This window comes from Bos javanicus, chromosome 16 (genome assembly GCF_032452875.1).
Source record: "Bos javanicus breed banteng chromosome 16, ARS-OSU_banteng_1.0, whole genome shotgun sequence".
NCBI lineage: Eukaryota > Metazoa > Chordata > Mammalia > Artiodactyla > Bovidae > Bos > Bos javanicus.
This window is the reverse complement of record NC_083883.1, coordinates 1561502-1578282: the sequence shown is the minus strand read 5'-3', so window position 1 is coordinate 1578282 and position 16781 is coordinate 1561502. Positions and strand designations below refer to the sequence as shown.

Sequence of the window (16781 nt, the reverse complement as noted above, 5' to 3'; positions counted from 1 at the left end):
ACAATTTTAAGCTTCAGAAGCCAGACAGAAAGGAGGGTATACTACTCCATTCTCTTTATAAAAGTTCAAAAACAGGCAACATCAATCTATGGGGATAAAAGAATAGTGATTATCTTTTGGAAAGTACCTTAAGGGTGCTGAAATTGTTCCAAATATTGATCTGGGTGGTAGTTACATAGATATATCCATATGTGAAAAAGTTTATTTAGCTGTACATGTAAGACTATGTACTTTATTGTGTGAATATTTTATCCCAATAAAAAGGGTATGCTTAGTCCCTCAGTCATGTCTGACTCTGCGAATGTATGGACTGCAGCCCACCAGGCTCCTCTGTCCATAGGGATTCTCTAGACAAGAGTACTGTAGTGGATTGCCATGCCCTCCTCCAGGAGATCTTCCCAACCCAGGAACTGAACCCAGGTCTCCCTCATTGCAGGCAGATTCTTTACCATCTCAGCCAACCAGGGAAGGATACAGTAAAAACAATACAAAATGTTAAAATTTGAAAGTGCACACCCAGAATTAATCACTTCTTACCATCTCCTCTGCTTGCTATTTTATCATTCTGATTCAAGTCACTTCCCTCTTCTCTTGCCTGAATTTCTGCTTTCCACTCTATTTCCACACATCAGTCAGAGTGAGCATTGAAAACCTAAGTCAGTAATATCATATCACTTCCTTGTTCTAAACCTGTAATAGCTTCCCATTTCCCTCAGAGTAAAAGCCAATGTCCTTCCAGTGGCTTCCAAGCCAGCAGTTTATAAACTTTTCAGCCTTATCTTCAACCAGTCTCTCCTTTTATCTCAGCTGCACAGACTTCCTTGCTACCACTTTGGGTACATTTCTTCCCCAGAAACATTTCTTCCCCAGAAACTTTGCTCTAATTATTTCCTCAGCGTGGATCATTCTCCCAATATCTGCATGGCAGAGTTCCTCATTCCCAAGTTTGTGCTCAAACAGCATCTTCTCAAGAAAGCCTCAATTATCACTCCATTAATAATTGCAAAACCAACACCACCACCGCCACCCCCAGCCCGCCAGCCCCTATCCTGGCATTTCCAATTTCATTTGCCCTGCTCTTTTTTCTGTTTTAATTGGAGGAAAATTGCTTTACAGCGTTGTGTTGGTTTCTGCCATACAACAATGTGAATCAGCCATAATTCTATACACATCCCCTTCCTCTTGAGCCTCCCTCCCTCACCCCATCCCACCCCTCTAGGTTGTAACAGAGTGCCAGGCTGGGCTCCCTATGTTTTACCTTCTAACACTCTACATATTTGGTTTTATGTTTTTTATTTAGCATCTGTCTACCAACTCAACTAGCCTGCAAGCTCCATGAAAATCTTTGTTCTATTAATGAATGTATTTCAAGTGTCCATAAAAATGCCTGGCACATAGGATGCCTCCTATGAATGAATGAACAGATACCTCTAAATTAGGGCCCTGTGTGGAGACAAATTCAGTTCATTTCAGTTGCTCAGTTGTGTCCGACTCTTTGCCACCCCATGAATCACAGCACGCCAGGCCTCCCTGTCCATCACCAACTCCCGGAGTTCACTCAGACTCAAGTCCATTGAATCAGTGATGCCATCCAGCCATCTCATCCTCTGTCGTCCCCTTCTCCTCCTGGCCCCAATCCGTCCCAGCATCAGAGTCTTTTCCAATGAGTCAACTCTTTGCATGAGGTGGCCAAAGTACTGGAGTTTTAGCTTTAGCATCATTCCTTCCAAAGAAATCCCAGGACTGATCTCCTTCAGAATGGACTGGTTGGATCACCTTGCAGTCCAAGGGACTCTCAAGAGTCTTCTCCAACACTACAGTTCAAAGGCATCAATTCTTCAGCACTCAGCTTTCTTCACAGTCCAACTCTCACATCCATACATGACCACTGGAAAAACCATAGCCTTGACTAGACGAACCTTTGTTGGCAAAGTAATGTCTCTGCTTTTGAATATGCTATCTAGGTTGGTCATAACTTTTCTTCCAAGGAGTAAGCGTCTTTTAATTTCACGGCTGCAGTCACCATCTGTAGTGATTTTGGAGCCCCCCAAAATAAAGTCTGACACTGTTTCCCCATCTATTTCCCATGAAGTGATGGGACCAGATGCCACGATCTTCATTATCTGAATGTTGAGCTTTAAGCCAATGTTTTCACTCTCCTCTTTCACTTTCAGCAAGAGGCTTTTTAGTTCCTCTTCACTTTCTGCCATGAGGGTAGTGTCATCTGCATATCTGAGGTTATTGATATTTCTCCCGGCAATCTTGATTCCAGCTTGTGCTTCTTCCAGCCCAGGGTTTCTCATGATGTACGCTGCATATAAGTTAAATAAGCAGGGTGACAATATATAGCCTTGACGTACTCCTTTTCCTAGTTGGAACCAGTCTGTTGTTCCATGTCCAGTTCTAACTGTTGCTTCCTGACCTGCATATAGGTTTCTCAAAAGGCAGGTCAGGGGGTCTGGTATTCCCATCTCTTTCAGAATTTTCCACAGTTTATTGTGATAAGGGCTTTGGCATAGTCAATAAAGCAGAAATAGATATTTTTCTGGAACTCTCTTGCTTTTTTGATGATCCAGCAGATGTTGGCAATTTGATCTCTGGTTCCTCTGCCTTTTCTAAAACCAGCTTGAACATCTGGAGGTTCACGGTTCACATATTGCTGAAGCCTGGCTTGGAGAATTTTGAGCATTACTTTACTAGCATGTGAGATGAGTGCAATTGTGCGGTAGTTTGAGCGTTCTTTGGCATTGCCTTTCTTTGGGATTGGAATGAAAACTAACCTTTTCCAGTCCTGTGGCCACTGCTGAGTTTTCCAAATTTGCTGGCATATTGAGTGCAGCACTTTCATAGCATCATCTTTCAGGATTTGAAATAGTTCAACTGGAATTCCATCACCTCCACTGGCTTTGTTTGTAGTGATGCTTCTAAGGCCCACTTGACTTCACATTCCAGGATGTCTGGCTCTAGGTGAGTGATCACACCATCAGGATTATCTGGGTCGTGAAGATCCTTTTTGTACAGTTTTTCTGTATATTCTTGCCACCTCTTCTTAATATCTTCTGCTTCTGTTAGGTCCATACCATTTCTGTCCTTTATTGAGCCCATCTTCGCATGAAATGTTCCTTTGGTGTCTCTAATTTTCTTGAAGACATCTCTAGTCTTTCCCATTCTGTTTTTTCCTCTATTTCTTTGCATTGATCACTGAGAAAGGCTTTCTTATCTCTTCTTGCTATTCTTTGGAACTCTGCATTCAGATGCTTATATCTTTCCTTTTCTCCTTTGCTTCTCGCTTCTCTTCTTTTCACAGCTATTTGTAAGGCCTCCTCAGACAGCCATTTTGCTTTTTTGCATTTCTTTTCCATGGGGATGGTCTTGATCCCTGTCTACTGTACAATGTCATGAACCTCTGACCATAGTGGAGAAAAATTAGGGTTAACAAATCAGTTACCCTCCTCTCCTGAAGAACAGAGTTCTGAAAGCAGGTGGTAGAAAGATAGTCCCAAAGGCCCTCTCTACCATTACCGGGGCTACAGAGAGTAGATGTGGAGTCAGGCCCAGACAACTAGCCCAAGCACTGCAAAGGGTCAGGGGCTGGATTTCAGCTCTCCAGCTACCCCTACTCCCACCATAGACAGGTTGGGATTTTCTACTTGGCCACCTTGGCATATAGGAATCCACAACTTCAGCAGCATCTAAGCACCCCCAGACAGAGATAGAGACCAAACCAACCCACCCATCTCTGTATCCCCAGGCCCCACAAAGTACCCAATAAATGGTCAGTACAAAAAAGTATGTTTATGAAATAGACAAATGGATATAACCAGCTCCCTAACTGAACAGCTCCCTGCGATCCTGCTAAAGAAAAAAAATTCCAAGGTGAGGAACATTGCAAGATAAGATGTCTGATCTCCTTTTTTTGGGGAAGGGGTCAGGGAAGTCCATTGCCAGCTTCCCCACTCTGTCTGCCCACCCCCAAGCCAGTATTTCCAAGGAGATACGAATACCAAGGCCCACCTACCTGTCTCTCCTCTGTATCCCACCCCACCTTCGGCTGCTAGCCTTTTCTTTCTTCTGCAGCAGCTGATAGCCTCCTCTGGGCTTGAGTTAAGAGACTGAGGCTAAAGAGGTGATTCATGCAGTTCAAGGAGTCAGGTACCCTTCTTTTCTGTCCTGTGCCCACCCTGCCAGATGAGGCCAACCAAGAAGTACCATACTCCAAGCCCCTCTCCTCTAGGGGGTGCTCTCCTGAACAAGACACAAAGAAACAGGATGCCCAGGCCTCCTGTGGACTGGCCTTGGGGCCCAGTCATTCCTGCCCTACCTAGCCCAGAAGGGCAAATGAGCAGAGCAATGCCACATGCAGCTGTGGAGATTTGCAGTTTTCATGAAACTGGGCAGGAGGAGCAGGGAGAGTAGGAGGACAAGGAGTTGGGGAATATGTAAACTTGTAAAATCTCTTACAGGTAGAAGCTGTGCCATTTTCTAGGAGGCACAATCCAGAGTTCTAGGCTTGGCCCTGATCCTACAAACAATGTGAACTGTGGATATCACTGCAGTGTCATTTGTAAAAATTTAAAAATCAGTAATAATCTAAAAAGTCAAAATTATAAGAATGAATCAACAAAATGTGATAATCATTTATTTAAAAATGTTTACAGCATGGCTATTCTGTGCCAGGCATGGGATAGACATCAGTATGTGAGCAGATGTGTTCCTGCCCTTTCGGTGCTTACTAAATCCAGAAAGAACTACCTGGGCCAGGAGAGATGGGAAGGAGAAATATATCCAACCTAAGTAAATAACAGAGGAAATGAAACTGGGTTAGCTGAGGAGGGGGTCAGAGAAGGCCTCTCTATGAAGGTGCTGCTTTAGCTAAAACGTAAAAGATGAGTAAAAAGCCAATTCAATATTATATCATTATAAAAATCCTTAGAAAATATTTTTATTGATGGGGAAATGCTTATAACATTAAGTGAATAAAATAGGATATAAAAATCATTGATGTACTCAACTACATAAAAACATAATTATCTATCTATCCATCTATCATCTATGTGGGAAAATTTTCTGGAACACCAGAAAGTTAACAGTAGTCATGTGCAGGTGGCAGAATTACTGGTAATTTTGGAGACCTGAGTGGCTCAGATGGTAAAGAATCTGTCCACAATGTGGGGGACCCAGGTTTGATCCTTGGGTTAAGAAGATCCCCTGGAGGAGGGAATGGTTACCCACTCCAGTATCCTTGCCCAGAGGACTCCATGGACAGAGGAGCCTGGTGGGCTACAGTCACAAAGACTCAGACATGACTGAGCTACTAACATTTTATCATCTTTATTCTTTTCTATATTTCTCAAAAATTTTACAATAAATATGGATTGCTTTTATGCTTGGAAATAAATATAAAATGTCAGGGCACAGCCTCTAAAACTCTACCCCATGATCTCTGGGTAGAGGGGTTATCCAGAAGGTATCTTGGCTGTTTCCTTGCTTCCAAGCAGCATTTCCACCAGGGTATCTTGCTCCTAAAGCACTTGGAGGCTTCCTAGATGCCATTCCAATGCCAGCTAGCGGGAGCTTTCACCACTGAATCTAATCCAGAGTGCTTAGCACGATCTTTAACATAACCCATCTGAAGGCTATCCCTAGTCCAAGCAAAGACACTATTTTTTTAATCACAAAGCTGACATCTCTCCATCACTTTTCCCTTCTAGACCCATCATGAATTTGCTGGCAAGCTGTAGAGGCTGAATTTCTCTGTTCTAGTCCTTGAGGATGATTGCCTTTTACATCAGAGGCTGGGGAACAACAGTCAGAATAAGGAGGAGAAAACAGCCTGTGGCTGAGTGACCTTGAAAACGCTGGAACTCTGTGCTTCTGTTTCCTCTTCTCCACACGTGAGGGAGTTGGGCTTCAGGGTTGCTGTCACTCCTCTTCTGTCTCAGACACTCTAAGCCAAGGACTAACCCATCCTTAGACAGAGGAGCTAGAGGTGACCTATGTCTACTGAAAGCAGATGGCGCCACTGAAGAGCAATTATTTTGGGACCCTGAGGTCACAGATGAGTGCCTGCTGGTTCAAGAACAGGAGGCACTTAACCTGTCCAGAAAAGCCCAGGGTAGCTGGAGAGTTGGGGTTGCCTAAATTGATGCCTAAGAGCAAACATACCTTAATCTATCAAATTTCTTTCCCTGTCAGAGCTCTGGTCCAGTAATCTGGCCTCCCCCACACTCTGCTGTACTTCCCTGGTCAGCAGCCCAGTTGGGCAGGCCTCCAGCTGTGGACAGAGGCAGGGCTGCCAGAGGCTCAAATGCCTACTGGAGAAAAGGTGAGGAGGGAGAGAGAGCCGTCAAGCATGGGCTGGAGCAGAGTGTAGAGTCCATGGTAAAAATAAGAGGAGCAAAATCACCCCCACTGACAGCCTGGAGGCAACTCCTCCTTAAATCCTATAGCTTCTAGAGGCTGATTCAAAATACACATGGGCTCACTAGTTAAGGGCTTCCCAGGTCATGCTAGTGGTAAAGAATTGGCCTGCTAATGAAGGAGATATAACAGACAAAATGTGGATCACTGGGTCAGAAGATCCCCTAGAGGAGGAAATGGCAACCCATTCCAGTATTCTTGCCTGGAGAATCCCATGGACAGAGGAGCCTGGTGGGTTACAGTCCATAGGGTCACAAAGAGTTGGACACAACTGAAGCAATTTAGCATGCATGCATGCATGCACTAGGCCTGGATTCAAATCCTCTCTCTGCTCCTGATAAGATATTTGAGCAAATTACTGAAATGCTCTGAGCTTTAGACTTTAGTTTATCTATAGAAGTATCTAGAATGGGGATAATAATCTCTACCAGCAAGAAACTATGAGCATTATGCTTTATCTCATTTAATAATAATAAAAAAAAATATGACTACTTCACAGGGGGCTGGTGGTAAAGAATCTGCCTGCCAATGCAGGAGATGCGGGTTCAATCCTTGGGTTGGGAAGATCCCTTGGAGGGGAAAATGGCAACCTGCTTCAGTATTCTTGCCTGAAAAAATTCCATGGACAGAGGAGCCAGGCAGGCTGCAGTTCATGGGGCAGCAAAGAGTTGGACATGACTGAGCGGTTGAGTGCATGCACACACGTGTACACACACACGCACACACACACACACACACACACACACAAATATAGTACTGTGTGTAGCTCATCACCACTAGGAGCTAAAAAACACAACACAATCTTCCTAGGATTTCAACAGAGTATTGGCAGGAGTCATGATGAGAAATAACCATAGAAAGTTAGAGGTGAAAGGAACCTCAGAGACCTCAAATCCAGAATGCAGGTAGCAAGGGGCGGGGTAGCAAAGAGGAGGCTCAGAGAGATCAAATAGCTTATTAAAGGTTGCACAGCTAGTTTGTAACACAGCAAGGTTCAAACTCATGTATTTCTTACTCCCAAATGCCCATCACCCCTTCCCCCCACCCCAACCCAGATGACAGACAGATCGTGCTCAGATCCCCTTTCCACAGACAGGGCTTTGGTGGTTGGGGAGTGGCACTCCTCACCATAACAAGCCCCTGGTGTAGGTATCAAGATGACACAGTGCCACCAAGAAAATCCAGGGGTTCCCTAGAAGCAGGAAATGAGGGGGATAGGGTATCCATTGCCAAACATGTGGAGGTACTACACAAATAACCTGTAAAATACATGTAAATAACCACAGGTTATTGATGAATCAACAATTTAAACTTTTTAAAATTGCTGTTACTTCCAAATGGAAAGAAATAAAAGTTGTGGTTGACCAGTCCAATCATGCCTTGCTTAGTAAGGGGTCCAGCTAACTCCTGTCACTGAATGCCCCATACATGCTTCACCAATGCTTAGGCAATGCTACTCCCTGGCTCCCAGGGTCCCATCCGCCTCGGACTGGCTTGTCAGGGCAAGCAATCAGGTATGTGGGGGCCTCTGGCTGAGAGGTATTCTCCCAGCCTGGTAGCCTGCTGACTCCAGCTGCCCAGAGTGGAGTCGTGCATGCTGTTCCTCCTGCAGGAGGGACCTGGGCAGTGACCAGCAAGGACCTGGAGGAGTCTGTCACTTCAGCCCAGCCTCTGGGATCCCAGCTTTGGAAGCCAGGCCTGGCAGCCTTTTTCTCGCAGGCACTATTGATACGTGGCTCTGAAGCAGCTGCCTGAGCTGGTATGGGCAGCTGTGGTCCTGATCCTGAGGTGGGAAGCCAGGAAGACAGGCCACAGCAGGATGGTTAGAGGTCAGACCCCTGGGAGGCCTGCCTGAGGCTTCACCGTGTGACTCTGAACACTCATCCAATTCAATTGACTTTCATTGAGTAGACATTTGCTATGTGCCAGACACTATGCTAGGCATTTTAGAGAATCTGTAAGAATTAACAAAATGTGGTCACTGCTAGGTTGCCGCCCTTGAGGCATGACAATCTAGCAAGGGAGAAGAAACATGTATAAATATAGTTTCGTAGTAGTTTGACACCTCCCGGGGAATGTGGTGTGTTGTGTGTGTGCACATGTGTGTATGGGCATATGTGTTATTATATAAGAGCTGAGCGTGTGGGGCGTGGGAGTACAGGGCTTGCCTATTCAGACCCATATGTTAATAATGATAATAAAGCAACAAAATAAACCTACCACTTAAGGACTGCATATAATGCTAATTGTATAATACAGTACTAAGTGCTTTATATGTAGGAATTTATTATATTCTTCCAAGCACCCTAGAAGGAAGGTGCTATTATTAATGTCTCCTTTTATTGACATGGAAATTAAAAATGAAGGAGGTGAATAAGTGACTTTCTTAAAGTCATAAAGCTAGGAATTCATAGCAAGGATTTGAACCCAGGCCTGCAGTCTTAGCCTCTACGCCAAAGCCTCTGCTTTGGCTCTCCAATGATAGCCCCTAAAGACCACCACCTCCCCCGCCGCCACTCCGCCGCCCCAAGGCTGAAGCAAGGAGTGGCAGAAGCTGCCTTCTGCAGGAATGAGCCTGCAGTTCCTGCCAGCACAGCCATCCCCACCCCCACAGGACAAGTTGGGCACATTCTGTGAGTCTGTGATCACTGTTACATCACGGCCAGGCCTTTGTCTCACCTTGGCACCCACTCAGTAGACCACATTTCTTAAGCAGCTTTCCTATATTCACACATCTGCATGACTTTCCGATTGTGGCAACACTTTGTTGTAATGGCCAGGCTCAGAGGCCCAGACCACTCTAATGGACTGAAACCAGGTTCGTCAGCACAGGCCAGCCATGACCTGGGGCTGATAACAGCATGAAGGCCCCTCAGCTCACAGGCTTTGTGGGCTGCCTTCCCCTCTTGCTTGAGCAGCAGTCTTCACCTTTCCTAGAAAACTCGGGTGTTGTGAGGGGGGTAAGCAAGGCAGAGAGCACGGCATGGAGGGGCAGGACACGGCGGGTCAGGAAGGAAGGGAGGCTGTGGGATTAAGGCTGCGTTCCCAGCCAGCCCCAGGAGAGCCTCTGGATCTGTTTCCCCTTGACCAGGTTCCACTTCACCTCCCTCACAGAATCATGTTGAAAAGAGGTGGAAAAAATGGTGCATTAAAGAAGCTTTGAAAAATTAAATGTACAAACAGGACAAATGTGGGTGCCTAGGCTTGCTTGGGAAAATTATCAAGTGAGGCCAGGGGCCCCATGTCCCAGGTATGGAAGCTACTCCAGGGATGGCTGGTGACAAAGATGGCTAGAACTTCACAGTAGAGAGGGAATCTACCAGTGAGAAGATTTAAGGAGGAGGCAAGCACGCCTCACAAGAATGTCCCAGCAAGGCAGCACTGGCAGTGTGCCCAGGCATTTGCTGGCACTTGGTGGCCCAGGCACTGCCTGGTGATGAGCCTATGGCCTGGCAGGCCCAGGGAAGGAACCCCAGTGTGGGCTTGACACCTGCGTGAGAGGACGGCCATTATTGGGCCACCCACTCTAGTGCTGCCTGGACACAGCGTAAGGACCTCTGCTGTGACTGGAGAAACACCCATTTCACAACAGAACGGGATCATTAAGAGCCTGTCTCCTCCTCCCTGCAACAGAGATTCCGTAAGTGGGAGTTGGGCAGAGGTAATCAGACTGCTTAGGTTCGACAGGACAGCCCTGGAGCTTGGAGCTGGCTAGCGCAGGGGTATCTGGAGAACAGGAGAGCTATGGAGTATCTTTAGGAAGCCTTCCCAGGTCTGGCTAGAGAAGCAGCATCCCTGTCTGCAGTGCGTCACCCTCAGCCCACCCGAGCAACCTGCTCTGCTCTTTCTACTTGCCTCAAACAGGTGGAGTTCAGCTCCACCACCTAGCCCCTCCCCACCACCGCCTCCGCGGGCCGGACAGGCAGCCTCAGGTGCCCTGGCCGGATCAGGAGAACAGCAGCAGCTTCAGCTCTGGGGGCCCAAGCACTAATAGGTTCACATTCTTCCAACCACCCAGCCCCTTCCTGCTTCAACTTCAGTTCAGCTTGGCGCTGCAGAGTGAGAGCTGGGGCATAACGGCCCAAGGAAAGTGCGGCTCACGTGGGGTTTTATGTTCTACCTTTTATCCTCTTCACATGGCCCTCGAGCCTCCCGGTATGGGGTACCTGCAGCTGCTCTAAACTCACCTGAGTGGGATCTTGACACGGAGGTAGCGGTCAACAGCAATTGCCAGCAGGGCCAGGATGGAGCTCTGAGTGAGGATGAGGACAGGGCAGGCGACCTTGAGGCAGGTGTGGAAGTAGGTCCGCGGCCCAATGTTGATGAGGATGGCGAGCGGGATGACCAGCGCGCCCACCGCCACATCAGCCACTGCCAGTGACACGATGAAGCAGAAGGTGGCATCCCGCAAGGCCTGATTCACCTTCACCGCCCAGATCACCAGCACGTTCCCAGGCACAGAGACCAGGGCGATGAGCACCTCGATGCCAATATATGCGGCCTGGAAGGCCGAGATGGAGGGCGGCATGGTGGGCACAGGCTGGGCACATCAGCAGACAGGCGCCAAGGGGCAGGAGGCAAGCACCTGTGGTCACGGAAGCCTAGGGTGGGAAGGCCTGCCTGGGGGGAGGGGAGCCAGGCAGCTCTGGAACTCCAGCTGCCCTTTGGAGATGTGCCCCACTTGGCACATCTAGTGCCTACCCAAGCCGATGGGATACGCTAACCCTTTCTCTGCCTAATCTCTGTCCCCTCTCCTTGTCAACCCCAGAGGATCCATTCAACAACTTAAAATAGCAGCACTCACTCCTCCACTGGCTTTTTTTTTATCAGGTGTGAGGCAGTTCCCAGCACACACACAACCCACAGGGCTCCCGGTGCCTGACTCTACCTACCCATGCTCATAGAACAGGATGCAGGGAGCTCACCATCCTGTCTGCTGGGGGCCAGCGAGTCCCAGAGGCGGTGCTCAAAGTTCTGGGCACCTGGTGCCTCCTGAGGCTAGAGGCTGCGCCAGACTGGGCTGGGCTCTGGGCTCCGCGCAGCGGTTCACCATCCTCCAGGCTCCCAGCCCTGCCTTTCAAGCAATCACATGGTGCAGCAGAGGCTCAGACTGGACGCTTTTAAAGAGGTAGCGCCCCAGTTTCGCACCTGGGACTGGTCTGGCAGACGCGGGTGTGGAGGACTGAGCCCAGCAGAGGCCAGGGTGCGGGGATCCCCGTCTCCCACTTTGCCGCGCATGCATGCCATAGGCCCCCCCCCCCCCCCCCCACCTGAGACACGGCTGGCTCCTGCTTCCTAGCTGTCCCCAATCCCGGTCCGGCTCTGCCCAGGGACCCTCGTAAACATTCGGTCCCGGGGTGGGGGGGATTCTAGGAGTCCCTGTCAGCCCTTTCCTTCATCCCCACTGGGGATGACCGGCAGGCGAACGAGGTACAGACTTACCAAAGCTGGCAGAGCTCCGAGCCACCTGAACGGCTCCGTCCAAGCGCCCTCCTACCTCCACGCCGTGCGCAGTCGCTCGCTCCAGGGATGCTTGAAGAATCCAGAGGGAGAGTAAACTGGCTGAGACTCAACTCTGGCGCCCGGCGCCTCCGTCGCCCGGCGCGGGAGCGAGGCTGCCCGGCTCCGCACAGCCGGAGCGGCGGGGGCGGCCCCGGCCCCTCCCTCCTGGGCCTCTGTCTCCTCCCTCATCCCCTCCTCTAAACAAAGGCCGTGATTCCGAGTGAGAGACCTTTCCGTAGGGTCTGATGTGCGAATCCAGGTCACAGCAGGGCATGGCACCTGCGAGTCTCTAGGACGCCCCTTCTCCATTTGCCTCAACAGTCAGTTGGAAGCCCTGGCACACTCTCCTACCCCTCAGAGCTGAAACCCTCCTTTCCCATGAAACCAGCCCCTGCATTTTCTTAGGCGCTAATGTTCTTCCAGTTGACTCATTGGAAAAGACTCTGATGCTGGGAGGGATTGGGGGCAGGAGGAGAAGGGGACGACAGAGGATGAGATGGCTGGATGGCATCACCGACTCGATGGACCTGGGTTTGGGTGAACTCCGAGAGGTGGTGATGGACAGGGAGGCCTGGCGTGCTGCGATTCATGGGGTCGCAAAGAGTTGGACAGGACTGAGTGACTGAACTGACTGAATGTTCTTCCAGCACACGTTGCTTTGAAGGCTCTATCCTGAGTCAACACGTTCGCTTTACCTCTATCTTTCAGAACACCTTTTCATCTATTAGCAATTCCCATTTTTCAGATGAGGGCACCAGATGCAGACAAGTGACCTGGCTTCACAAGGTCATTTCCATCAGTGCCACCTCCTCTTGTGCCTCGTTTCTTTTCTCTATCTCCCTCTTCATAGCACAGTACGTAAACCATGGGTATCCAGTCCAATGTCCACGTGTTATTGATAAAGAAACCGGCCAGTGGAAGGAAGAGACTTTTGTAAGTTACCATAGCGAGTCCTAATAGAACTGGAGTAAGAAGCCAGGCTGCTGACTCCCCGCACAGTGCTCTCTCCACTCTCCTCCATCCGGACCCCTCTCTTGGCAATCTCCTGCCACAGTTTCAGTTTACGTGGGCCACTGGTACTGCCTCAGGACCACCCCAAGGAAGATGCTCACTCAGACCGGGTGCCTTACAAAGATCCCGACCTGAGAAGTCCTTGCTCATGGATATTGGAAAAGAGCTCTGAAAGGGCAAAGAGTCAAGTGGGGGGAGCCCAATGCCACCTGGCCACACCCCAGTCCCTGAGGTCACTGCACTCTTCTTGGGTTTCAGGATGTCAAGAGAGGGGTTCTGTTGCGAGGTGGGTGCCTACTAAAACTGCCATTTGCCATCTGCCTCTACGAGGGTTAGGTCACTAGCCACTGCAGTCACTGACTTTCAACACAGGAGTTCGGGGCAGAGATCAAAAATAAGGCACTCTAATGAGTTTTATATTGTAATACTTGATTCATGGTTAAGTGTTAAAATGAAGCTACGTGATCTCTGGTTGTATCTGTCTATATGTCTGTTAATATCATCTAACTTTGGATGATATTAGCTCTACTTAATTGGCTTAAAGAAAAGAGCTTATATAAATTTCTCAGAATAAAAAATTTGCCAGAATGAATTTTGTACTCACATGAACTGGGAAATTTTTAGTATTAAATTAATACCTGGTATTAAAGTTTTGAGCCACCAGGGAAGCCCAAGAATACTGGAGTGGATAGCCTACCCCTTCTCCAGGGAACCTTCCAGACCCAGGAATCCAACCAGGGTCTCCTGCATTGTAGGCAGATTTTTTTACCAGCTGAGTTGCTGCCAAGTCGCTTCAGTCGTGTCCAACTCTGTGCGACCCCATGGACTGCAGCCTACCAGGCTTCTCCATCCCTGGGATTCTCCAGGCAAGAACACTGGAGTGGGTTGCCATTCCCTTCTCCAATGCATGCAAGTGGAAAGTGAAAGTGAAGTTGCTCGGTCGTGTCCAACTCTTAGCGACCCCATGGACTGCAGCCTACCAGGCTCCTCCATCCATGGGATTTTCCAGGCAACAGTACTGGAGTGGGGTGCCATTGCCTTCTCCCACCAGCTGAGTTACCTAGTATTAAATTAATACCATCTAAAATCACTGCAGATGATGGCTTCAGCCATGAAATTAAAAGATGCTTGCTCCTTGGAAGAAAAGCTGTGACCAACCTAGGCAGAATATTAAAAAGCAGAGACATGACTTTGCTGACAAAGGTCTGTCTAGTCAAAGCTATGGTTTTCCCAGTAGTCATGTACAGATGTGAGAGCTGGACAATAAAAAAGGCTGAGCACCAAAGAATTGATGCTTTTGAACTGAGGTATTGGAGAAGACTTTTGAGAGTCCCTTGGACAGCAAAGAGATTAAACCAGTCCATCCTAAAGGAGATCAGTCCTGATTATTCACTGGAAGGACTGATGCTGAAGCTGAAGCCCCAATACCTTGGCCACCTGATGTGAAGAGCCAACTCATTGGAAAAGACCCTGATGCTGCGAATGAAGGCAGGAGGAGAAGGAGATGACAGAGGATGAGATGGTTGGATGACATCACTGACTCAATGGACGTGAACTTGGGGGAAATTCTGAGAGATGATGAGGGACAGGGAGGCCAGGCATGCTGCAGTCCACGAGGTTGCAAAGAGTTGGACACGACTGAGTGAATGAACAACAATAAAGCTTGTTGATTAATTAATATGGACATGTCTTTAGAGACATCGATATTTTAGTGTAGTACTCATACTGTACCTAAGCTTAATAGAAGTCAAATAAGGTCTTAACATCTATTGCAAATTTGTCAGCAAGAGAAGTAACTTGGTATGACGAAATTTTTATAAGTAAAATATAAACAAGATAAGAGCTTCTGGGTGAACTCTTTAGGAGTAATTCTATTTTAGGAATATCTGTGCATGTGTATGTGTGTTCAGTCATGTCATGACTGTAGTCTGCTAGGCTCCTCTGTCTATGGAATTTTCCAGGCACAATACTGGAGGAGGTTGCCATTTCCTTATCTAAGGGATCCAGGGATTGAACCCACAGCTCTTGCATCTTCTGCACTGGCAGTCAGGTTCTTTAGCAGCTGAGCACCGGAAAAGCCCCCCCAGGAATGTTTACTTAAAAATAATCTCTCCAGGTATTTGGTAACTTAAAATTTTAGAGTTGTGCTAAGTTAAATGATAGAAGTTTATCATTCTTAAATAAAATAAGATACTGAAACTTTAATTACTAAACATCGGCCTCCTTTCACAGAGAAACCAAAGGTATTCACTACTATTAATACATATATTTGGTGCCATACTGAGATAGTTGATATAAAAAAGTACATGTTTTTAGCAATTGTTATTGATATTTATGCTTTCCAGTCTACAGGATGTTAATGTAGTAGACAGTTCACAATTGCTTACTTTTTAGTTTTCACTAGAAATTAAGGTTTTTAAGAGTTGAGGATTCTAATTTAAATATCATTAAAGCTACTGGAAATAATAAAAGTTTCAGTATGCAGTAAGAAAGTAGGATGTATGTTTTCAATAAAAGAAGATATGAAGAATGGAATTGCATTTCATTAAGGAAAAGAAATTTTGTCCTAGAGCTGGTTGTTTCTGGATGGAGAAAATAAGGGATAAACTAATATGGATATAGAAAGTGATGGATAAGGAGCCTTGAGAAGAGATTTGTGCATGATTAAGATGGACTAAATTTTGAATCAATTTTAAAAGTAAACTGTGGAAATTTAAATTTGGCTTTTCTCTCTGTTAAGAGAACAAAGTTTTCTTAAAATGTTGATCTGCTTTGATAGCTGATTTTAAGTTCTTTATCTTTTAATTGATTTGCCTCTGTATTTGCCTCTGATATATTTTATTGTCACATTGGTTAAGTGAATAAGTATTTTTTCACAGTGACCTATGATCCTATTTGACCAAGAATTTTAAAACTTCTTTGATATTTTTTGACCAACTCCCCAAATAAAATTCTAATGAAGTTTAACATCTAGCTTACTTTGGGATGCTTTAAGGGGCCCTGAAACATCCCAAAGAAAGATATTTAATTAGGTTCATTTGGAATGTTAATTAATGGCAAGTAGTGTCAAATGGGTAATAAATCTTAGGTTATATTGTATGGGTAGTCCTTTTTTAATGAGGGAAACCTCATCTTTTAAAATTTTTATTTATTTTATTTTTGGCTGTGCCGTCTTTGGACTTTCTCTAGCTGTGAGCGAGGGTTGCTATCTAATTGTGTTTCAAGGGCTTCTCGTTGCGGTGGCTCCTCTTGTCATGGAGCATAGCCTCTGGAGGAATGGGCTCAGTAGATCTGGTACACGGGCCTAGTTGCCTCCAGCATGTGGAATCCTCCCGGACAAGGGATCAAACCCTTGTCCCCTGAATGAGCAGGCAGATTCTCAACTGGTGGACCACCAGGGAAGTACTGGGTTACTGTTTTAAATATAGATATTTTAAAAATTATATAGAATTTCTAAAAATATGGTATGTTCTGATAAACTATTATCAGTCATAATTCTAGTTATTATCTTAAAACATTGTATGTAACTGAGTTACTTAGGAGTAACCGAGTTTCTTTGTCAATGGCATTGTATAATCAGGCACTTAACTGTACCTTCTTAAGTCTTTTTTGTATTCATAGATGGTCATTGTTTTACACTTATGCCTTTGCAAAAATGTTTCCTCTTGAAGAAGACTCATAGCAATAACTTTTAAAAATATGTATCTATCTATTTATTGACTGCATCAGGTCTTAGTGTGACATGTGGGATCTTAGTCCCCTGGATTAGAAGGTGGATTCTTAACCACTGACCATCAGGGAAGCCCCTAGCAAGAACTTTTTGACAAGTACCAGCAAAGCTAAATTTT

The 16781-nt window shown here is 46.6% G+C and overlaps 1 protein-coding gene across 3 annotated transcripts in view; it reads right to left on the bottom strand.

The window, feature by feature from the left end:
* ADORA1 (adenosine A1 receptor) overlaps positions 1-11949 on the bottom strand; it is a 41492-nt gene extending 29543 nt beyond the window's left edge. Inside the window, exons 1-2 of one of the 3 annotated variants that reach the window (XM_061381877.1) lie at positions 11863-11949; positions 10608-11005 (exon numbers count right to left, since the gene is read on the bottom strand). In XM_061381877.1, the coding sequence (XP_061237861.1) occupies positions 10608-10948 (341 nt within the window). In that variant the 5' untranslated portion in view covers positions 10949-11005; positions 11863-11949. The other 2 variants (XM_061381878.1, XM_061381876.1) reach the window with 2 other exon arrangements.
* Between the last annotated feature and the right edge of the window lie 4832 nt (positions 11950-16781).